This window comes from Pipistrellus kuhlii, unplaced genomic scaffold, assembly GCF_014108245.1.
Source record: "Pipistrellus kuhlii isolate mPipKuh1 unplaced genomic scaffold, mPipKuh1.p scaffold_m20_p_24, whole genome shotgun sequence".
Taxonomy (NCBI): domain Eukaryota; kingdom Metazoa; phylum Chordata; class Mammalia; order Chiroptera; family Vespertilionidae; genus Pipistrellus; species Pipistrellus kuhlii.
The window spans coordinates 3323503-3348000 of record NW_023425523.1 but is presented as its reverse complement, the minus strand read 5'-3'; the positions used below and the strand labels follow the sequence as shown (position 1 = coordinate 3348000).

General features: G+C 35.6%; 1 protein-coding gene across 9 annotated transcripts in view; it reads right to left on the bottom strand.

Moving 5' to 3' along the window:
• ST7L (suppression of tumorigenicity 7 like) overlaps window positions 1-24498 on the bottom strand; it is a 125044-nt gene that overhangs the window by 84122 nt on the left and 16424 nt on the right. For 8 of the 9 annotated variants that reach the window (XM_045586875.1, XM_045586870.1, XM_036453229.2 and 5 more), the window contains 6 exons: window positions 21798-21876; window positions 16900-17054; window positions 15131-15228; window positions 14767-14881; window positions 11594-11666; window positions 10894-10996 (listed from right to left, as the gene is read on the bottom strand). In XM_045586875.1, the coding sequence (XP_045442831.1) occupies window positions 10894-10996; window positions 11594-11666; window positions 14767-14881; window positions 15131-15228; window positions 16900-17054; window positions 21798-21876 (623 nt within the window). The remainder of the gene's footprint in view (window positions 1-10893; window positions 10997-11593; window positions 11667-14766; window positions 14882-15130; window positions 15229-16899; window positions 17055-21797; window positions 21877-24498) is intronic. The other variant, XM_045586871.1, reaches the window with a different exon arrangement.

Sequence of the window (24498 nt, the reverse complement as noted above, 5' to 3'; positions counted from 1 at the left end):
CAACTAATGAGATAAATAACATAAATTAGTTGAATTTGTGAAACATTTTGTAAAACTGCTATAAGCAGGAAGAATCTTAAAAACAAAAAAGTGCAGTTGTTTCAAAATTTAAGCCTTAGGTTATTAATCAATATATATATTCATATATATATATAATTTTCTTATGAAATGTTTTCCCACAGTTGAGTTTAATGCTTATCTTTAATGACTCTTACTCCTATACCTCAATATAGCTGAAATTAAAAAAAAGAAAAAAGAATAATGACTTAGTTTTGATGTAGCTAGCCCCCTCCTCAAAGTGTAAGAATGCAATTTGCTAATCAATTTACTTTAGCAGATGTCACAAGCTATGAGATTATTTACTAATCCAGTTTGGGGACTTACCATTTCCCATTCAGTTTCTTAAAGGAATGCAGCAGAGGTTGTGTCCTGGTCAAGCAAAGCCCATTTGCTGCCTGGTTGGCTTTTCTCCCCTTAGAGCCCTGGGCCTATATTCAAGAGGGCACTATTCTTCCTAATCCTCTCTAATCCTTGCCCGCTTTTTTAAAACACAGTAAAAGATCACTCGCACCAGGCAGCTGTGGGAAAATGGACTCAAATAGCTGACCTCTGACATGACTGCTTATGCTCTGTGAGTGCACGGGGAGCTTCTTCAGTCGGAAGCAAAGAAAACGCAGCAACCACAGTAAGACCTCCATCATAAAAGAGAGTATCTCATTTTCAGAAAAACACTGCTTAATACCTAAACCAACTCATTTCTATTAAAATTCTGCCTTATTTTACAGATAGAGACAAAATATACCAAATTATTTTCACTGAATTTTAGAACCCTGAAGTTTTAAACTAACCCTGTCTTTGTAGCCTCTTAGCAAGAAAATACTTTGTGATCAACAACTATAATGTGTCTTTTCGCTATTCAATAATCTAAGTGACAATTTGGATATTAATCAAACACACCTGGCATGCTTATTAGAAAATACTTCAGGAGTTTATATTTAAAAATCTTTGTCATTAAAGTCGTCTTTATGCTACCTTATTTTTTATTATGTTCTTTCCAATGTGACTTTAAAACAAAGCAAACCTTACTTTTCAGTTTCCAATAAGATACCAAAATAAAATTTCACCCTCAAAATATAAGGGAAATTTTCAGTTTAAGGAAAATAAATTTAAAGAAGGAAATTATAGGATTATGACTTATTTTATCTTCTTCACAAACTGCTACTCAGGAATTTCTGATAAGAGGGAAACATACAGACAAAAAGAAAAGATATGATTACGGTACTAAAAGAACAGAGAGGAGAGAGCCATTATCTCTGCTTGGGAAAAGTGAGAAAGATGCTTCTATCGATATAAAGGAGGCCACAGATAAGCAGGGTTTTGAAGAGTGAGAACCCTGACAGAGATGAGATGGAGCATATGTACAAAGGCAGGGAGGAATGATAAGACATGACCAATCCAGGAGACAGTGATGCTGGAGATAAAGAACAAGGCAGATGTGTCCAGGAGTAAGGCTGGAGATAGACAACGGGCCCACCCTGTGAAGGGCTTCCATCCACGCAATGTTTAAGGGGCTGGTCCTTATCTTACAGGGGTGATGGGGAATAGGCAGAGCTCTTTAGCAGAGTAATATTTGCTGTTTAAGAAGATAATTTTGGCAATAACCAGAGTAGAGAGGGGTTGTTGGCAGGGAGGCCAGTGAAGAATCTGGCTTTTTTGTTGTTGTAAATCCTTACACAAGGATATGTTTTCCAATGATTTTGAGAGAGAGTTGAAGGGAGGGAGGAGGAGAGAGAAACATTTTTGTGAGTACTCAGGGAACAAATCTGCAACCTAGGTTTGTGCTCTTGACCAGGAAGCAAGCCTACAACCCTTGGGTGTGCAGGCCAATGCTCTACCATTGAGCTACATGGCCAGGGTGAGAAATCTGTTTTAAGGGTGCAAGCAAAAGATGGTAAATATCTATAAATAATTTAAAAAAAAAATAAGCCAAGCCCCTTGCATAAATTTTGTGCACTGGGCCTCTAGTATATATATATATTTAGAAATGCTTAAAAAATGTCTGGCATTAAATAAATCAAACAGAAACTGTGATTACTTAAGAGAAGTAGAATTTAAAGGGAAAAACAGGATAAATTTTACTTTACAAACTTTTGAGGGGTCTGAATTTTTTGTAAAATGTGCCCATTACTTAATAATAATAATAATAATAATGATAATAATAATATTTTTTTAAAGAGTAGACAGTGAAGGTGCAAGATGGTGACCATGGGGGTGGAGTAGATGGCTAAATCTGAAAGACATATCCAAGGTTACAATACAAGTTGGTAATTTGGAAAGGGCAGAAGAAAAGGTTAATGAGGAGAAAAGGATAATGAAGTATTAGAATATTTAACTTGTTGAAGAAAAGACTAAAATTTTTAAAAATTCAATTGCAGATACATTAAAGTATCTGAAATATCTATTAGGTATCCAGTTACAATTTCTCATAACTAGACAGAAATGCGACTCTATAGATGAGGAAGCCAGAGTTAGAAGATACAGATTTGAAAGTTATCAATAAATAAAACCGAGTGGGAGCCGAAATGGGTTTGGCTCAATGGATAGAGCGTCGGCTTGGGGACTGAAGGGACCCGGGTTCGATTCCTGTCAAGGGCATGTACCTTGGTTGCGGGCATATCCCCAGTAGGGGGTGTGCAAGAGGTAGCTGATCGATGACTCTCTCTCATTGATGTTTCTAGCTTTCTATCTCTCTCCCTTCCTCTCTGTATAAAATCAATAAAATATATCTAAAAAAATAAAAAATAAAAAATAAAACTGAGTGGGAGATATAATCCAAGGCTGGTACCTAGTATGTGCTACAGGACCTTCCATATTACCTCCAAATCACCTTCTGGTTATGTATCGAATAAATCAGAAACTGCTGGTGACAATTTTAACTAGTATTAAACTATACACAATATAATATACTCAAATAACTATTCATGCCTCTTGCTTTTCCCTAAAAATATAAAAAGTTAAGGCTACCCTGGAAGCTCTAAAAAAGACATAACGATGTATGGTCTGATGGTTTCTCTTATAACTCTAAAACCATGCCTTTGCTTATACTCAAATTCACTTTAATTTTGAATTGCTTTGATCTTTATAATTTATCTTTTGATTACTTTGTTTCTACTACTTTGTAAATCTTACAACAGCTTCTGACCAAAAGCAATATAATTCTGACCCGAAGTAATGATAATGCTTTATAATCTTCCTCTTAAAAGCAGAAGGTTAAAGAAAAATCTCTTGAAGGCATCTGAAATTAAGGTACTTTGGTCTTGATCAGTCATGCACACCAAGAACCAATTTATCTCTGCAATTAGTTTTCTCAGTGCACATTCTATGAGATTGGACAGGCAGGCCGAATGCAAAAAGTCCACACGGGTGTGTCTTAGCGGGGAGACTAGGGACGGTTCCCACGTAGAAAGTAAACAAATTCTCTGTGAACAAACTGAAAACAGAATACTGCCTCACAGCCTCAGGAGCAAAAGAAGTGATCATTTACAGAAAGGAGATGGGAGGCTAGAGAGGACATTGGCCACAGGAAAACTCCTTCCCACCTGGTCCGACAGAGCAGCCTCTCAGCGGAGCGCATTTCACTTCTCAGCTTTCACCAGACCACAGCATGGCCTCCCTGTGGTCTAAGTTTGGGTCCTAGACTTCAACACCCCTTCCCCACTTCTCCTTTCACTGCTATGCCACTCAAAATCTCAAAAGGTGCCTGATTCCCTCTGATCTTTTAAATATGCTGCTATCATATAGGAGTTTGGCCAATGAAATGTAAGCCTGCTGCTAAAGAGCTATTATAGTATCGTCTATGATGAATGGGATAAGTGTCATCCGACAGGCTTCAATTTCTTTTAAATATATATTTTTATTGATTTTTGTACAGAGAGGAAGGGAGAGAGATAGAGAACTAGAAACATCGATGAGAGATGTTTCTCATCGATCAGCTGCCTCCTGCACACCTCCTACTGGGGATATGCCCGCAACCAAGGTACATGCCCTTGACTGGAATCGAACCCGGGTCCCTTCAGTCCCCAAGCCGACGCTCTATCCATTGAGCCAAAACGGTTTCGGCCAGGCTTCAATTTCTGATCAACCAGACACATAGAGTGTCATACTAAGAACAATTACATGAAAGAGTTGCTCACCAACATTCATGGATTTAATGTTTTCAATTTCAAGTCTCTGAACATCCATGACTTATAAAGCCAACATTATGCTAAGGCACAAATTTGAATCACGAGGTGTGTGTACACGTGTAACTTACTTAATGAATAGCCTCACTGGCTCTCCAGCAAGGTTCATAATCCATCCTCATGTTTACATTTCATGGGTGAAATTAAATGATGTGATGATATTTTTTAACTAAGGAGATTCGCAATGGTTTTAGGCCATATAAGCAAGAACCTCAATGGCCTACTACAATAAAAATGCTAAAGAATATCTTCTATAATAAAAGATAAAATTTTTAAAATGTACAAAGGACCTGAATTATCCAAAGAGGATACACAAATGGACAATAAGTACATTGAAAGATGTTCAAAATCATTAGTCATTAAAGAAATATAAACCAAAACCACAATGAGATAGCACTTCACACCTTCTAGGATAACTATAATAAAAAGACAGACAATAACAAGTGTTGACACAAATGTACAGAAATTGGAGCCCTACCTCACACGCTACTGATGGGAAGGTAAAACAGCACAGCCATTCTGGAAAATAGCTTGGCCATCTCTCAAAAAGTTAAACATATAATTACCATATGATCTGTCAATTCTGCTCCTAGATATATACACTGAGTGGCCAGATTATTATGATCTCTGCATGTATAATAATCTGGCCACTCAGTGTATATACTATATAATAAAAGGATATACAAATTGTCCCCTCTACCAAGAGTTCCACCAGCAGGCAGGCCGGCCAGCCAACCGCCCATGTCCCCTCGCCCTGGCCAGGCTGGCCGGATCCCACCCATGTATGAATTCATGCACCAGGCCTCTAATACACACACACACACACACACACACACACACACACACACAGAGTGGCCAGATTATTATGTGTTCAGAGATCATCATAATCTGGCCACTCTGTGTATACAAGTGAAACCATGTGTTCATATAAAAACTTGCTATATTCATAGCATTATTCATAATAGCCAAATAGTGGAACCAACCCAATTGTCCATCAACTGATGAATGGAAAAATAAAATGTGGTATATTCATACAATGGAATATTATTCAGACATAAAAAGAAATGAAGTATTAAAACATGGCACGCTATATTATGCTAAGTGCAAGTCACACAGAGAAGGCCACATATTGTATGATTCCAAATCCATAGAGACAGAAAGTAGATCAGTGGTAGCCAATGATTGGGGGAGGGAGGAATGGGGAATTCAGGGTTTCTTTTTGGGGTAGTGAAAATGATCCAGAATTAGACAGTGGTGATAATCACACAATCTTGTGAATATACTAAAAACCACTGAAATATGTACTCTAAATAGGTGAGTTTTGTCATATGTGAATTATTCAATTAAAAGAACACCTTCTATAAAAGCCCTTGATGATGGGATAATAAAGACTATGAGACATTAGAATGACTGAAATAGAATACTGTGAAATCATTAGAAGATATGAAAGATTTTTCTATTGTAAAATAAAAAATCTGACCATTTCTATAATAGCTGAAAGATGAACAATCCTTTTCTTGTTTGGTGACTAAAAAAGAAAATGTTTGCTGAACCAAAATCATACTTAGGTAATGAAGAACAAGTCAAAAACTGTGAAAACATACTGTTCTAATTTTTAACTATTACTATTTAGTTGCTGTACACTGAAATTCATTCAGTAGATTAAAAAAATCTGTACAGGCAATCAATATTAATGAAATATCTAAAGCAAATTCATAGTCTGAAGAGATTTATGTGATCTTTCTCTATTGCACATCTAATAGTTTCCAGCTTTAACAAATTGCATAGCTCTAGACCTACAGCCTTTCTGTTGTAGTTATGTGGAAAGTTGCCAAAAAATGTTTCCTGCTAAAATAGCTTTATCCTTTGTCATTTTACTGCTAAGATTCATAGAACATTTGACAAATTTGCATAATTTGTAAGATTAAAAGATTTAATATATATATTTAAATGTCACTCTTTGGTAAGTTAAATAAATTACAGCCCACAGTGGAAGTTTGAAGATAAAACCCATAAAGCCTTTATGTTTGTTTGGCTGTAGCTGGGAGTTAGGAATAGAGACCATGAGGGGTGGGAGTGGGGCGGGGAGAGAACCTTTACATACTTCATCACTTGTAAAATCCTAACAAACACAGACAGCCACAAATTCCAGAGCTCTCCCAGTTCATATAACACTAGTGTTATTTAAGTGCGATATTATCCTGTTCGATAACACCCTGCTTAAAATGTCTATCCACAAACAATAATGTAACATTATACTTAGCTGGATATTTTAATTGTCAACTGGCTATGATAAAAAGTCGGGGGGAGGCGTAAATAGGTAAATTTCTACCTATAAATAAAAATGATTTTAGCCGAAGCCGGTTTGGCTCAGTGGTGGAGCGTCGGTCTGCGGACTGAAAGGTCCCGGGTTCGATTCCGGTCAAGGGCATGTACATTGGTTGCGGGCACATCCCCGGTTGGGGGTGTACAAGAGGCAGCTGGTCGATGTTTCGCTCTCATCGACATTTCTAGTTCTCTCTCTCCCTTCCTCTCTGTAAAAAAATCAATAAAATATATTTTTTTAAAAATGATTTTAAATTACATACACATTACATACTTTAAAATATAGACAATTATTATATATATGTGTGTGTGTGTATATGTGTGTGTGTGTGTGTGTGTGTGTGTGTATATATATATATATATATATGAAACAATTTTATTGAGGTATACTTTATATATAACAAGATCACCATGTAAGTATATACACTGAGTGGCCAGATTATTATGCGTTCAGAGATAATAATCTGGCCACTCAGTGAGTGTGTGTGTGTGTGTGTGTATTAGAGGCCCGGTGCATGAATTCATGCATGGGTGGGATCCGGCCAGCCTGGCCAGGGCGAGGGGACATGGGCGGTTGGCTGGCTGGCCTGCCTGCTGGTGGAACTCCTGGTTGAGGGGACAATTTGCATATTAGCCTTTTATTATATAGGGTTATATAGTATATACACTGAGTGGCCAGATTATTATGCATTCAGAGATCATAATAACCTGGCCACTCAAGTGTATATATAGTTCAATGACTTTCAGTAATTTATACAGTTATGTAACTATCACCATAAAAAGTTCCCTTGTTCCTGTTTGCAATCAATCCCCACTCCCACAGCCAGTCCCAGGGAACCACTGATCTGCTTTTTGTTTCCACAGTTTTACCTGTTCTAGGAATTGCATATAAATAGAATCATACAATGTTGTGTCTTATTTCCTTTATTTGAGGCTCATCTATATTGTTGCATGTATTTATATTTTGTTCCTTTCAATGCTAAGAAGTATTCTATTTTATGGATATATCACAATTAATTTATTTATTCATCTGTGTGGATTATTTCAAATTTTTGGATCCTGTGAACAATACTGCTATGAACAATTGCATACAAGTCTTTGTATAAAAATATGTGTTCATTGTTCTTGTGTAGATACCGAATGGAATTGCTGAGTCAACAAGTACATGTTTAGCTGCAAAACTGTTTTCCAAAGTAGTCACACTATTTTACATGTACAGCAGCAATGTATGAAGTTTCTCCACATTCCTGCCAACAATTAGTATTGCCAGTCTTTGATAATATGGGCATTCTAGTGGGTATCAAGTATATCATATTGTGGTTTTAATTTGTATTTCTCAATGGCCAATAATGCCTAGTATCTTTTAATGTGCCTATTAGTTATTCATGTGTTTTCTTCAGTAAAATTATTATTTATATCATTTGTCAAAAATATATTTTTTAAAATATGTTATTGATTTTCAGAGAAGGGAGAGAGGGAGAGAGAGAGAAACATCAGAGATGAGAGAGAATCATTGATAGGCTGCTTCTGCATGCCCCCTACTGGAGATCAAGCCTGCAATCCAGGCATGTGCCCTTGACCAGAATTGAACCCGGGACCCTTCAGTCCACAGGCCAAAGCTCTAGCCACTGAGCCAAACTGGCTAAGGCCCAAAAAGATTTTTTAATACTGCTTGTATTAGCCAGGGAAATACTCCAAAACACAACTGAGATCTGTTGCACTGGGGAATTTATTATTTTCTACTCCCATTACTGACTCCTGGCTTCCATCAGCCAAGCTTACCTGGGCATGGTTTGGATTTGAGAGCTAATTAGTTCTGTGCTGGTAGCAAAGAGTTCATATTGAGATGATTTTTAAAAAATACATTTTTATTGAGAGGGAGAAAGAGATAAAAACACCAATGGTGAGAGAGAATCATTGATTGGCTGCCTCCTGCATGGACGTGGGCCCGGATGGGGACTCGAACCAGCGGGGTCTGACAGGGAATCGAACCATGACCTCCTGGTTCATAGGTCGACATTCAACCACTGAGCCACGCCAGCTGGGCTTGAGATGATTTTTAATACCCAGCAGATTGTCTTTCTTTATACTGTATCTCTTATATTGCATGTTACTTTTGGTATCAGCTTTATTCTTTGCCAACTATACTGGTAAGATAGTTCTGCTGATGTTTTATTGTTTATTGGTGAACATAACTTCATTAATACTTTTTGGAAAACTTATAAAACTCAAATGAATAAGTCTTCTTCATAACCAATTTGAAATTATTCCTAATAAAGTGATAAAACATGTAAAAAATATTTTGAACTAAATTATACAAAAATATTACTAAGTATGCAGTTAGAATGTGCTTAGGAAAAGGTTTAGAGACTTAAATAGATGTATTAGTAAGAACAAATGCTAAATATTAATGAATTAAATACCTGTGTAAGAAGATACAGGAAATTAAAAAATAATAAAATAGGGCCACAGAAAGTTGAAGGAGGTCAGAAAGAGCAGAAATAAATGAACCAGAAAACAAATAGTAGAGAGAAATAAAAAGCCAGAGTTCGGTTCTGTGCTCCTAATAAAATGGATAGATCCCTGGAGAATCAGGTCAAGGAAAAAAATAGGTAACTAGTGTTAGAGAGAAAGGTGGATATTATAACTCATCCCCCAAATGGTAATAAAAGAATTTTATAAAAATGTATGCCAATGAATTTTTTAAAAATATATTTTATTGATTTTTTACAGAGAGGAAGGGAGAGAGATAGAGAGCTAGAAACATCGATGAAAGAGAAACATCGACCAGCTGCCTCTTGCACACCCCCTACCAGGGATGTGCCTGCAACCAATGTACATGCCCTTGACCGGATCGAACCTGGGACCTTTCAGTCCACAGACCGACGCTCTACCACTGAGCCAAACCGGTTTCGGCTGCCAATGAATTTTTAAAATATGAGGTAAATTTCTAGAAAAATACAACTCACCAAAACCAACACAAAAAAAGAAATAAGAAATTTAAATAGTAATGGAATGGTTAAAAAAACTGAATTTGTAATTAAACTAAAGAAATAAAATTTATAATAAAAATCCTTCTCAATAAGGTGGTTTTATCACCTAATTCTATCAGTTGTCTAGGGCAGAAATAATTTTAATTTACACGAATTATTCCACAGAATAAATAAAAGAGTGACCATTCCTTGTTTTATACAGTCAACAACAAAAAGTATAAACTAAATTAAGAAGGAAATGAACACAGAATAATAATAATAAAGTCAGAATAATGGGTATCCTTAGGTAAGAGGGAAGTTGTAATTGGGAAGAGCAGTCAGGTAGGCTTCTGGGGTCTGGCAGTATGTTTCTTGACTAGGAGGTAGTTTCCATCAATTTGCTTTATAATAAATCATTAAGATGCACATTTCTGTGCATAAACCTTGCTGTATGCGTATTATAATTCATAATAAAATTTTTATTTAAATATATGGGACCAGTGTCACTTAGTAAGAGAATAGTATAAATATTTGTTGACTCTCATTCTTAGATTTCAGTAGTTTTCTTAACTCTATCCTTACTCACTCTAACAGATTTACAATTTCCATTTCTTGGAGATGACTTTTTAGAGATTAATCTCTTTAATATTAGCTTCCAAATTCTATCAACATATTAATACATTATACTGAAATAAGTCATTATAATTTACATTTTCTCATAATACATCTATTGAATATTCTATATTGCCTAACATGGGACATTGTTTTTAAAACCAAAAATTTAATTATGGGTGATAACACACAGAGATTCACCAATAATCTGTATGTCTGCACGGTGCATATTATAAAGACAAATGAGATGGGACCAAATAAACATCAACTCAGCAGTTTTTCTGGGAACTTGCACAATCTATTTCCTATCATTGATCATTTTAATCTATCTGTTTTCAGTCTTTGTCTATTCAGCCATAGTTCAAAACCCAGGCATCTGTTTAGATGTAAAAAGCTTTCACAGTAAAAGAAAATTTGATTTAATGATCTAAAAAGTGAATGATCTTTTATTAAGACCAAGCCATTTTACTTCTTTAAAAACTATACTAGAAGAAACAGCTAAGTGAATTTCAAATTCTATTTTGACAGCAATTATAAAGCCTATAGTGAACTATTGTTCCTACCCATCTTTCTAAACAACTTTTAACAAGTCCTTTAAGGTGAATAATAAGCATCAAAATATAGCAGACTAAAACAATTCCAACTCAAATTATGAAGACGAAAAACCCAAACTTAGGTCTGTACACTGTCCTGAATTGGATAAACTTAAATAAAAGTAGTATTTTTATCATAAAGTTTCTCACTTTTGGAACATGAGGATTAAATTCCACAGCTCTATGAATTGCTTCCACAGCGTTAATTTCCGCTGTGCTTAACCCTCTTCTGGAGGCTGTTTCTGGAGAGAATCTGTAAGAAAATCACAAAATTAAGAAATGAATATTTAAAAAATACATATGGATTTAGATCATAATCTAATAAGAATTTCTGGTGATGATCAAAGACAAAACCAAATAACTATTAAACATCAAATTAAAGCCTTGGTCCAACATATAATAAAGGCAGCGTAGAAATGGAAATCTTCAAATTTAGGTAATGAAGGACTACAAAAGAGGACCACTGAAGGCACACTTTGGGAAAAAAGAATAAAAGATGAAAGGCTATATGGGGATATCCAGAGAATCTCCCAAAACAGAAGTATATTCTTATTAAATTTTCACAAAAAGCAAAGACTGTGAATACTCCATTCTAATTCATATAAGTAGTAATCTAAAGTAACCAACCTTTGATTGGTTTCTGGACATCTGATTTGTGAAATAAAGTGGAATTCATTAAAGGCAGCCACAAATGCAAGAAATACAGAAAAAGTCTCAGAGCCTCCTAAGATCAAGGTTATTCAGAAGAAAGTAGAAAGGAAAGCGAGCATTGCTCAAAGTCAGTGGATGGCAAACATAATACTGAGTTCAACAGTCTTTCTAAATTATTGTAGTTCCAGTAACTACTTACTTATCTGAAACAGTCCTTGTCTTCAACAGTGCTGCTGTATAACAGATTGCTGCTGACTTTGGAAGGCTTATATCTGTAATAATAATTTCCAATTTAAGTAAGAATTACCAAAAATACCTAAAGACAATTTTTAATAAAAATAATTCAAAGGACAAATTCAACAGATACAATTTAGTACTAGAAGCATGTGGACATGTAGTTGGAAAACCTGAGTCTTGGGAGAAAACTAAGATTCAAAAAACAATAGAAATATTTAATAGTAGTTAAATCCAGGTAATACAACCATGGGTGATTTTAATTTTTTCTTCTTCCTATGATTTTATATTTTCTACATTTTCTTAAATGATAATTTGTTATAAAATAAAAGATTAATATGGAACTATAATAAATTATATAAACATTTCTTAAAGAATGCACAAAATAGAAAATTTTGATACACTTCACAAACAAAACGAAAGATAAAAATAATTTAATTACATCAATAGATGTAAAAAAAACATTGAAAAGATTCAACATCTATTTATGATAAAAACTCTCAGCAAAGTGGAGATAAAGGGAACACACCTCCAAATATTAAGGCTATCTATGAAAACTACAGCTATCATCATAATCAGTGACAAAGTGTTAGAAGCTTTTATTCCTCTAAGATCAAGAATAAGACAAAAATGTCCACTTTCACTACTCTTATCTATAATAATAAAAGTATATGCTAAAATATAATATGCTAATTAGACCAGACAGCCAAATGACCTTTCGGACATCCTTCTGGATGACCTTCTGAATGAAGCCGGGCTATGATGGCCAAGGCAAGTCGCAACAGCTGTGAGGGCTGAGCCCCTTGCACAAATTTCATGCATCGGGCCTCTAGTTCAACATAATATTGGAAATCCTAGTCACAGCAATCAGATAGAAAGAGAAATAAAAAGAAAATTGGAAAGGAAAATGTAAAATGTTACTATTTGCAAATGACATGATACCCTAAAGAATCCACCAGAAATATATTATTATAGAATAAATGAAGTCAGTAAAATCTGAGAATACAAAATTAATAGTCAGAAATCTATTGCATTTTTATACACTAGTCACAAACTATCAGAAAGAAAAATTAAGAGCATAACCCCAATTATAATTGCATCAAAAAGAATAAAATACTGCCTGGCCAGTATGGCTCAATGGTTGAGCACTGACCCATGAACCTGGAGGTCAGGATTCGATGCCTGGGCAGAGCACATGCCTGAGCTTAGGCTTGATCCCCAGGGCGGGTATGTAGAAGGCAGCTGATCGATGACGTTTCTCTCTCACTGATGTTTTTAATTCTCTTTCCCTTTCTCTTTCTCTAAAAATCAGTAAAAACATATTAAGAAAAAAATACATAGAAATAAATTTAACCAAAGAGATAAAAGATCTCTGCTATGAAAACTGTAAGACATTGGTGAAAGAAATTGAAGAAGACACAAATAAATGGAAGGACATACAAGCTTATGGATTGGAAGAATTAATATTGTCAAAATCAGTATCACTCAAAGCAATCTATGGATTTAATGCAATCCCTATCAAAATACCAATGGAATGGCATTTTTTTCAAAGAACTAGAACAAATAATCCTAAAATTTATGTGGAATCATACAAAAAACACATAGCCAAAGCAATCTTTGAGAAAAAATAACAGAGTTGGAGGTATTATGCTACCTAAATTCAAATTATATTACAAAGCTATAATAATCAAAACAGTATGGTCTTGGGTGGCACAAAAAAGACGCACAGATCAACAAAATGACCAGAATGACCAGTTACTATGACATGCACTGCGATGGCCAACTGGCCCAATTGGGCCCTGATCAGCCCTCCCAACCATTCACAGCCCCTCCCCCCAGCTGGCGGGCCAACCTCCTGTGTCCCTTAACCTCCACCAGCCTGCCGCACCCCACCGTGCATGAATTCACGCACAGGGCCTCTAGCAGTCAATAATAGTGTAATAACTATGTATGAAGTCAGATGGGTACTAGGCTCATCTGCTGATTACCTCATAAGGTATACTAATCACTAGGATATATACCTGAACCTAATTTAATACCATATGTCAACTAAAATTAAAAAATAATGCCTAAAATAATATTATTAGGAGAGTATAAATTCAAACAGAATTCCTTTGAAGTTTTAGACTATAGATGTTCCAGCAAATGAAGAACCAAAAACCTAAATTGCTTTTAAAACTTCACAATTCTAGAATGGTAAAAACCGGGGCCTCATAAAAATAACTGAAAACACAGAAGCATATCCAATTTGCATATTAGGCTTTTATTATATAGAATTATAAAAACTGTTAAGTTGTGAGTTTTATTTTAGATTTAATGAATCAGGACTTTTCTGCTGTTTTATATTTGATTCCTAAGCTTGTTCATCATAAGCATCATAAGCAGGCCATGTATCTGATCAGTTACATATGGAAAGAATTTCTCATAAATTTCTCCATGAGCCCACAGTATTCTGAAGCAGTTCCTAAGAATTCCAGATGTTTAAAAGAAATAAACTTCTCTTTCCAAGTGTAACACATTTCAAATCTGCCAAGTCATAGGGATTCCCAAGCTAATGGGAAGGAACTTACAAATGGACAAGTGTGAATAAAACTAGTATGTTCTCTTATAGTGAAAGATATGATCAGAAGCATTATGCTAGTTAGGATATATGTAGCTTGGGTTTAAAAGCTGATGACTCACTCAGAATGAGAAAGGCTATGCTTTGTAAAATTCTCCCAACTCCATTTCCCAGCTCCCAACAGTTAAATTTGTACTGTTATAGTATAACCACAGGCCCGAAATTCCTGCACTGGTAGGGTTCCTTGGCCTGGTCTGCAATCAGGGTCAATCTGTGAGGTGACTGGCACCCAACTTGGCCAGCCTAGCACTGCCCATTAGCCAGCCCCGCCCCCCCCACCTGTGCCTGGTCACAGGGCAACAGGCAGGGCTATTTGGGCCCCCCCTGCTGGCACCAGCCTTGGCTGGCCTGGGGCTTGAGGGCTGGGGCCAGCTCCTGTGTTGAGCATCTGCCCCCTGGTGGTCAATGCACAACTGGTCAGTGACCAGTTGTTCTACCCTTTGGTTAATTTGCATATTAGGCTTTTATTATTTAGGATAATAAAAACCATGTGATCAACTAAAACAAGTATCACTCACCATCATATTTTGCTAGGACTGCCTGAACATCTGCATAGGCCTGTAATTCTAAAAGTGATTCTAGGAGATTTTCATGGATGTTCCACATGGTAAGAGGAGGAAATTCTTTCATCAACTGTATAGTAAAAGGAAGAAAAGATTAAGATTACAGCAAAGAAACTCAACATAGTGAGTCAGATTCACTGAAATAGAAATTCTTTTGTTTCTTAACAAAACTGTGGAGGCTCTATCCTTAAGCAATAATTATCTTTTCATAAAAACTATCAATTAAAAAACAATGATTCTACATTAAAATAACTGGCAACTCAAACCACATTTTTAGTTTTTTGAAGAATATGAAGGTCCAGTTATCAAATTCACTTACATCTCTCATTATTTTTACTGCTTCTCTTATTCTTCCTAATTTTCTTGCACACATTGCCAATCTTCTTTTAATATAAGCCAGTACATTGGTATCTCTCCCTATTTAAAAAAAATGACACAGCTATCATTTTTGTAGTATGATTTTCTATTTCATTAACATACCCATTAATTTTATTTGCTTACTCTGGCAGCTTTAATGAAAATTAAATTGTGTCAGAATGGAAAAATATTAATGATTGCTGTATTTGGATGATGACCATTAAATGTGGATTCATTATGCTGCTCTATTTATGTATATGTTTGAAGTTTCTTATATTAAAAGCTTACATTGAATTACTTTTACCTCTACCAATAGGTAATATGAGCATATAGAAAGTAATCTGTGGTCGAAGCCAGTTTGGCTCAGTGGGTGGAGTGTTGGCCTGTGGACTGAGGGGTCCCGGGTTCGATTCCGGTCAGGGGCATGTACCTTGGTTGCAGGCACATCCCCGGTGGGGGTCGTGCAGGAGGCAACTGATCGATGATTCTCTCTCATCAATGTTTCTGACTCTCTATCCCTCTCTCTTCCTCTCTGTAAAAAATCAATAAAATATATATTTTTTAAAAAGTAATCTATGTATACTTAACAAATGCATGTCAATATTAATATAAAAAAGCACATGTAATAAGTAACATTAACCTATTATTTTACATTTCTGCATAAACAATCTATTATTTTAACATCATTTATTGTTTTAACTGAAAAAAGATTTTTAAAGACAAAATTTCCATGGCTAGTGCAAACTTTTGCTCAATAGATACTAACTAATAAACTATAAAATTACTTCTAGAAAGAGCTAATAGTTCTGCAAGTATTTCATAATGATATTTGAGACAATACAAGGACAAATGGTGTAACTTTTTTATAAATACAATTTCATTAGTTCCAGGCTGCAAAATCACATATTCTCACAGTTGTGTTTTGTAACAAGCATTAACGAAACATTCTGTATATATCAATGTTTAGTTAGAGAGAAAACGTTACACAAATTTTAATTTTCACAAATAAAAGATTTAGAACTTAACTGCTAGCAAATAATGCATTATGTAAACATATGTCAATTTTTGGCCCACTATCTACCAACATCATGAAACTAAAACTCTCTGGCCACACAAAAACAGCAGGAAGCAGCAGTACTACATATTCTAACATCTTTTGTAAAAGGGTCTCAATCATAATTGGGAAAGTATCTCTGTAAGAAGAAAGAATGAACCTCAGTTGCTATGGCTCATAAGATCTCAAACACAACAGAGAAAAATCAACCAAAGAAAGAAACCATGCCAAGTAAGGCTGGTTTTTGTACTAAAGGGGCCACTATACAGAGATACATACAGTCCGAAGAGCAAACCAATTGAGGTCCCCCTTACGATTGCTTGGGGTAAGGTAAGGATAAAGGTAATAGCTGCATGTCATTACTAGAAGGGTCTCATGGTTCTTTCTGAGTTGTGTTTCTCCGATAATCAACCCAATTCTCACATGAAATAAATTACTATTAAGTCTCAGAGCAGCACATCCCTGAATAACCAGAGCAGATCTGTTTCCTTCCACGAGCATTCTCTAGCTGGTATGTACTTCAGTCTTTCTGGCTTGTAGATATTATGAATAGATGATCACTTAGAAAAAGCAGCTAACCTCTAAGTATTAAGTTTATTATTGTTGGTTTTTTTAAACATAAAAGAGCCAATTGCAGGACCTGAAAAACAGATAAAAATTAGTTCGAATTTGCTTACTCAGTTGGGCTTCATGCTGAGGACTTTGGTGCTGACACTGCTGCGACCGCCTATAAATCGTTTCTCCTGCCTTGAGTGCCTGCTTAAATAACTTCTCAACATCGACAATAGTTGTTGCTTCTTCCTCAGCCAATAGAATATATGCAGAGGCACAGCTACAGAGAAAGCAAGCAAGACAATTTAAACAGTAAAGCAAATCTCTTGGGTATGTCCCTTTGTTCTGTTATATTTCCCTGCCTTTCCCTACATTTTCCATCTCTTTAAGAATAAAAACAACTTCCATCAGTAATTTATTAGGGGCATACTAATAGTATACCCTTTATGTCTTAGTTGCATATTTTTCCATTTCCTATCTTTCTTTCCCTCCCTTTACTTTCTTTTACTTCTATATTCATTCTGATCCGTTATCCTGTATTTTCCTTTTGTGGAAGAGGGAGAAAAGATGATGTATAAAAAATTACCTAACAGTTGTTCAAGGGATGATGTACTCTAGTGGTCATGCCTGCTCTTAATCACTATGTACTTTGTAATATTCATCAAACGGATAACGGAGGTATAGGAAAGTGTGACGTTTGACAAGAATATCCCATGGCCAATCAGGCACCTTTACAATTGGACTCAGAAACATATTTCAGGACTAGACTTTCTCACTACACTGAATATTTCCTCTTTGTGCTGCCCCGTCCTCTCTCAGACTTATCAACAACAGTGCTGCAGCAAAACATCCCATGATCTGCAGCCTAGTCTTTCCTCACACCAATGCTGATTCCCAGTTTCCTTTTCTTCACCCCACCAAAACACAGATTTCTCTTTATATCCTTTAGGTCAAAAGCTGGATAATAAAATAAACAAACTGGTTTGGGGACAAAAAGAAACAAAGTTTATTTTCTATTCCCAGAAATAACTAGTTCATCTCTCTTCTAGAGACCACGTCCCAGTTCTGATTATCTAAGTACAGACTGTCCAGTATTGTGGCCACTGGCCTCACGTAGTTATTGAGCATTTGAAATGTGTCTAGTCCAAACTGGGATGCAACCAGTCAGTGTATGGTCAGTGCAAAACGCACACTGAATTTTGAAGACTTAAAAGAATATAAAATATTTAATTTATTTTTAACGTTGAATATATGTTAAAACATATTAATATGTTGAATATAGCTAATAAAATATATTCTTCAAGTTAATTGCATATATTTTTTACTTTTTAAATGTGGCTACCAGAAAATTTAATGTTACATATATGATTTGCATTACAACAGGGGAGAAATTATTAATAAAAGTACAAGGTGGGCATGGAACAAAAGTGATGGCAAGATAGCAACAAAAAAATTGGGGACAAGCCCTGGCTGATATGACTCATTTGGTTAAGCATCATTCCATGCACCAAGAAGTCATGGGTTTGATTCCAGGTCAGGGCTCATGCCCAGGTTATAGGCTTGATCCCCAGTAAGGGGCATGTAGAAAGCAGTCATCTGATCAATCTATTGATATTTCTCCTCTCCCTTCTTCTTTAAAATCAATAAAAACATATTTTTTAAAAAAGGTTCTTTTTCACTGGGGACAAGACAGATCTTTCATTTGGAAAATGCAAATCACACCATTTCAGCATCCTTCAACTAATACCTTAATTTGAGGTATATAATAATTTCACTAAACAGAGACTACTTCATTACTTTATATTGGGTTAAATTAGTAATCTATCCTTATAAATTATTTTAGCTTCATATTAAGTTTTGAAATCAGGAAGAAAGTCCTCGAACTTTATTCTTCTTTTACAAGACTGTTTTGGCTATTTGAGATCTCTTGCAATTCTAAGTGAATTTTATAATCAGCTTGTCCTTTCTGCAAAAAATAGCAACTGACATTTTGATCGAAATTGCATTGAATTTGTAGATCAACTGGAGGAGTACTGCTATCTTAAAAATATTAAATCTTCCAATCCATGAACATGGGATGCCTTTCCATTTTTAGGTCTTTAACTTCTTTCAACAATACTTTTTAGTTTTCAGTATACAAGTCTTCTACCTCCTTGATTCCCACTGGGGATCGAGGCTGCAATCTTGACATGTGCCCTGACCAGGAATGGAACCATGACCTCCTCGTTTATAGGCCCATGCTCACCACTGAACCACACCAGCTGGGCTAAAGTAAACTTCTTAAGTATGTTAATGTTTTTTATGCTATTGTAAATGGAATGGTTTTCTTATTTTCCTTTTCAGTTAGTTCATTGCTAGTGTACAGAAATACAACTTATTTGTATATGTTGATCTTGTCTCTTGCAACTTTGTTAGTTATTAGCTCTAATGATGTGTGTATGTATATTCTTTACAATATCCTGCATGTATTATGTCATCTATGAATAGTGATAGATTGGTATGTCCAATTGTGTACTAAAGGTTTCTTAGGCTCTGTTCATTTTCTTCATTCCTTTATTTTTATTTCTCCTCAGACTAGGTAATCTTAATTGACCTAAATCCAGTTTACTGATTTTTTTTCTGCCTGCTCAAATCTGTTGCTGTATTCATGTAGAAAGATTTTTATTTTGGTCATATTTTTCAACTCCAGAATTTCTATTTAATTCCTTTTACTTATTTCTAGCTCTTTCTACCTACTTTTTACTTTTCATTTTTTTTAATATACATATATTTTATTTTATTTATTTTTACAGCGAGGAGGAGAGAGGGATAGAGAGCTAGAAACATCGATGAGAAACATCGACCAGCTGCCTCCTGCACACCCCTCACTGGAGATGGGCCTGCAACCAAGGTACATGCCCTTGACCAGAATCAAACCTGGGACCCTTGAGTCTGCAGGCCGAAGCTCTATCCACTGAGCCAAACCAGTTAGGGCTCTACCTACTTTTTAATGGTGAGACATAATTCTTCTGCTTTCCTTTAGTTCTGTGTACATGGCTTCCTTTACCTCTTTGAGCATATTTAAAGTAGTTGATTTAGACTTGGCTGGTATGGCTCAGTCAGTTGAGCATTCTCCTGCACACTGTAAGGATGCCAGTCTGATTGTCAGTCAGGGCACAGACCCAAATTGTGATTTAACCTCTGGTTAGGATGCATGTGGAAGGCAATCGATTGGTGTTTCTCACATTAGTTTCTCTCTCTTCGTCTCTCTCTAAAATCAATTAAAAACACATTTTAAAAAATTAAAGTTTATTAAAAGACTGTCTACAAAGTATAAAGTCTGGGCTTCCTCAAGGACAATTTCTATTCATTTCCTTTCTTTTCTGTGTATGGGGCATATTTTGCTTCTTTGCATGTCTTGAAATTTTTTTCTTGAAAACTGGGAATTTTGAATATTATAATCTGGAAACTCTAGAAATGTTCTTCTCCTCTCCAGAGTTTGTTGTTATTGTTTACTGTAGTTGTTTCTTTGGTGACTTTCTGAACTAATTTTGTTAAGTTCATATTCTCTATCATGTGTGACCAATGAAGTCTCTAATCCTTCAGCGTAGTGGGCAGCCAGGAATTTGGTAGAGATTGCCTTTAACAACTGGAACCAAAAACAAGTCTTTGCAGATGGGTTGTGTGTGTGTGTGTTGGGGCACGCCTTCAACATTCAATCAGCCAGTTTATAATTCTGCCTTAGCCTTCACTTTCTGTTTGTACAGAAGCTGAGAGTTAGAAAAACATGAGAATTTAGGGTCTTCTTAAGCATGTACCTTGGGCAGTTGTGCAGCCTTTGAGATTTCCAGGAAAAATGTGGTAGCTTTTCAAAACTTTTTTTTCCAAAGTATCTCATTCTCCAGCTTTTCTCCAAAGCTTTGTCTATCTATTGTTTGCCCCAACTTTTACCCCTTGCCCCAGGCAGCAGAAATTAGTGTATTTGCCTTTAAATGTTTTACCAAATGCCCTTCCCCCCAATGTAGCTGTGTCAGTACAGGGACAGTTCCAAAATATCCTAAATAAAGGCAAGTCTCTTGGGCTGGTCCTTCAGGGAGCCAACAGACAGGTCCAAAAAAGCAACCACAATTCTTTGAGAATTAGGTCCATTCTACTTCTTCTGGGAGTTGTTTCCAAAGGGGCCAAGGAACTAGCGAGTAGGGATGGGGCCAGCGTAAGTTAAAATACCACAAAGCTCTCTTACAGAAATTCAACTGTTGGTTTTTTTTTAATTGATTAAGCATTCTCCAAGTTGCTATAAAGTTTTGATTAGTTTCCAGAGTTTCAATAAAGTTGATTTACTGCTTTTGGGATTCCCTACACTGCCATTTTTCTTCTGCTTTGGGAAGGTCTTCTTAATAAGGATAATATATCTGGGGAGAGAGGGAAGGAGGAGGAATATAGGGGACAGTGCTAAGTTCACATTATTCAGGAAGCATACCTCGATTAATCCCAACTGGGGCCATATTTTAGTATTAGATTAATATACATTGATCTGTCCCATTTAAATATTAAGTTGACTTATGATTTTATATTTCATCATTTCAAAATATAAAGTTAACACAAATTTAAAAATGCTTGTTAACATGAAAAAAATTAAGTTAGAGACACATTTTACTATCTTGAATCCCCATCTTATGCCTCCCATCCCATTAGTAACTAAAGTTCGCAGGGCTGAATGAATGCTTTAAATGAATGATTTAAGTGAAAAACAAAATTAAAACAAGTGGCATAGTATTTTGGTACTTTTTAATATCAAGTATTATCACCAATTATATCAGCACTCTTCATTTTAAAAAGTATTTCTAACATAATTTCTACTTAATGCTTAGGTAAGTTTACTTTCTGAAGCAAAATACAGTGAATATGGCAAATTTTGTCTCTAGTATGCAAAAAGAGAAAGGAGATTGTTATGACTAAATAAGGGACAGACAAAAGGAAACATTATATCATTTGCTTGGGTTTCCTTCAAAACAAATTTATTTTCCATATATTTCAAACTTACTCATTGTTTAATTCTAAAGCTTGGTAGGCTGCTTTAATTCGAGATAAAGGATTTCTTTCCCTCCATGCCTTCTGCATAACTGTAGGAAAAATATTTCAAAAAGTAGATGAGATGGTAAACATAAATAATTTTATGCAAAACACATGAAGAATGAGCTAAGAGGGTAAACAAAGGCTTAAATAACATGTTCTTAGTAAATGTAAGAAACAAGAAATTGGGGTGCTAGCTCACATTAACCTTATGAGAAATTTATATTAAATTTGGAAGTTTCACATATAATAAAGAGAAATATACTGTTTTTCTGGTCTATTTTAATAACAACACATAAGGTACTTAATCAAATTAATCACATCATTATACATGAACATTTTTATACTATGTGCATATAAAAATTGAGTCTGGGTGACATATTATAATCAACATGAAATATTCTAGCACTTTATAATTTTGAAAAGATTCTTTGGAACTGCTAGAAATATATAAAAAGAGTTAAAAATAAAGTCTTTGTCTAATCAATGATTCGATCTAGGAAGAATGTCTGAATTTACATTTTGTATTCAAAGGGGGGGGATTAATTTAGAATATAGTACATTTAAGGAAAATGTCAGTTTCTACAAAGATTCAACAAAAACCTGAATTAGAATATCTCTGAAATAACAATATCAGCTATCATTTACAGTACCAAATGAAAATTTCACACTAAGTAAAGTTTCTTAAAAATTAAACAAATAAAGTAGACTCATGAAACTATCTGGCCTATTTCAAGGTTGATAAGAAAAAAAGAGAATCTATAAATGTTGTTTTTGGAACAAAACCCACAACTGTCCAGAAAGAATAATGTGGAAAATGTTTGAGTTTTCCTTTGGAAACAAAATATTAGTCTTGGCTTAGAAAATAAGACAATATATTCTACTTGTGTAACAAAAATACATTTCTAATATCAAACATATCTCCAGCTAGCTGACAGCTAATGCTTCCTCAACTTGACAGACTGATGCACATCAGCACCCATCTGATAATAACCAGGTGAAGAACAGCATTTTACTGAAACATTAAAATACAACATGAAATTAAATATTAGATTCGCCATTTTTTATGGTGGGTTCTCTTCTATAAGTTACATGATACTCACAAGTCAAATTTTGTGAATCTTTACCAATATTTTATTTTTAAATTTAAAATTGAATTTTTTTAGAAGCATTCAGAATGTCAACAAAACAGCTGCAATTTCTTTGCAATTACAGAATGGTATTCAGTTAACAGAACAATGATTTTGTATAAGCTGCATCAGAGACAACTGACGATGAAAAAGTTACCATTCCCATATATAATTTGTGCTGTGTACCAACAAGAACCTGCTTTAAATTTCCATGGCAATTTACCCCTCCATACTGTCCTGGGCAAGGTTAGTGGCTATTGAAAATATCACCAGGATAGGACTATCTAAAAACACATTTGGTAGTGTGTAAACTATACAAAAAAAAGACACAATGCTTACACAGCCTTACATTTCAATTTTTCTCTTTAGAAAGAGTGATTTGTGTATGGGAGAGGGGGGCAGGTAAATGATTTAAAGAGAAGAGAAAAAAAAAAAACTATGTTAGAACTTATTTATCATTCTCCTCTTCCTTTTCATCGTTTTCTTGTTTTTTTCTTTTTCAGCCCTCCCTTTTTGTCTCATCAGGCTCTGTTCTAGCTTGATATGCAGTAGTATCCTTCTCGTATTTCTCCTTCAGCTTGGCAGCCTTCTTTCCATAAGGCTGCTGGTCACCTGCAGCAGTGTGATTTCATGTTCCCCAGCTTCTCTGCAATGTCACCATGGATAGGCCAGCATGCTCCCTTTGATTTTGGAGCAATACTCAGAACAAGAAAAAGGCTGAAGGAGGTCTCGGGTGCATTGGGATCCTTGAATTTACTTTTTGTTTTCCCTTTAGAAAGAATACAAGTTCTCATTTCTCTTTCATAATGGGCCTTGTCCACCTTTGCCATGTCTTCAAGTTTTCCTTTCTCTTCAGCAGATGTGGTCTTCCACCTCTCTGAGCACTTCTCAGAAAACTCTAAGGAGGTGACTGAAGTACTTGGGCACTTCCTCCTTGTGCTCTTCCTAGCAGGTTTGCACAAAGAAGGCATACGAAGACATTTTGCCTCTTGGCTTTTTAGATCTCCTTTGCCCATTTTCAAAAAAGTTTTTAATTGATTTAGAGAGAGAGAGAGGAGAAAAGGCAAGAGAGAAAGAGAAAGAGAGAGAGGGAGAGGAACAGGGGAAGGGAGAGGGAGAGGGGGAGGGGGAGAAGGAAAAGGGGAGAGGGAGGGGGAGAGGGAGGGAGAGAAGGAGAGAGAAACATCAGTTGGCTGTCTCCCACATGCACGCCAACTGGAGATCGAACCCACAACCAGGCTGTGTGTCCTGACTGGGAATCGAACCTCTACCTTTTGGTGTATTGGCTGATGCTCCAACCAACTAAGCTACCCTGGCCAGGGACTGCCATATTTAACTATTTTTCCTCAGGGACACACAGTTGCCGAGTACCTGTTCAGCCACACCTGCCCTGGCACTGTCTCTATGGAGTATAATATACTGTATGGCTCTCTTCACCAACATTTTATTTTTTTTTAATATATTTTATTGATTTTTTACAGAGAGGAAGAGAGAGGGACAGAGAGCCAGAAACATCGATGAGAGAGAATCATCGATCCACTG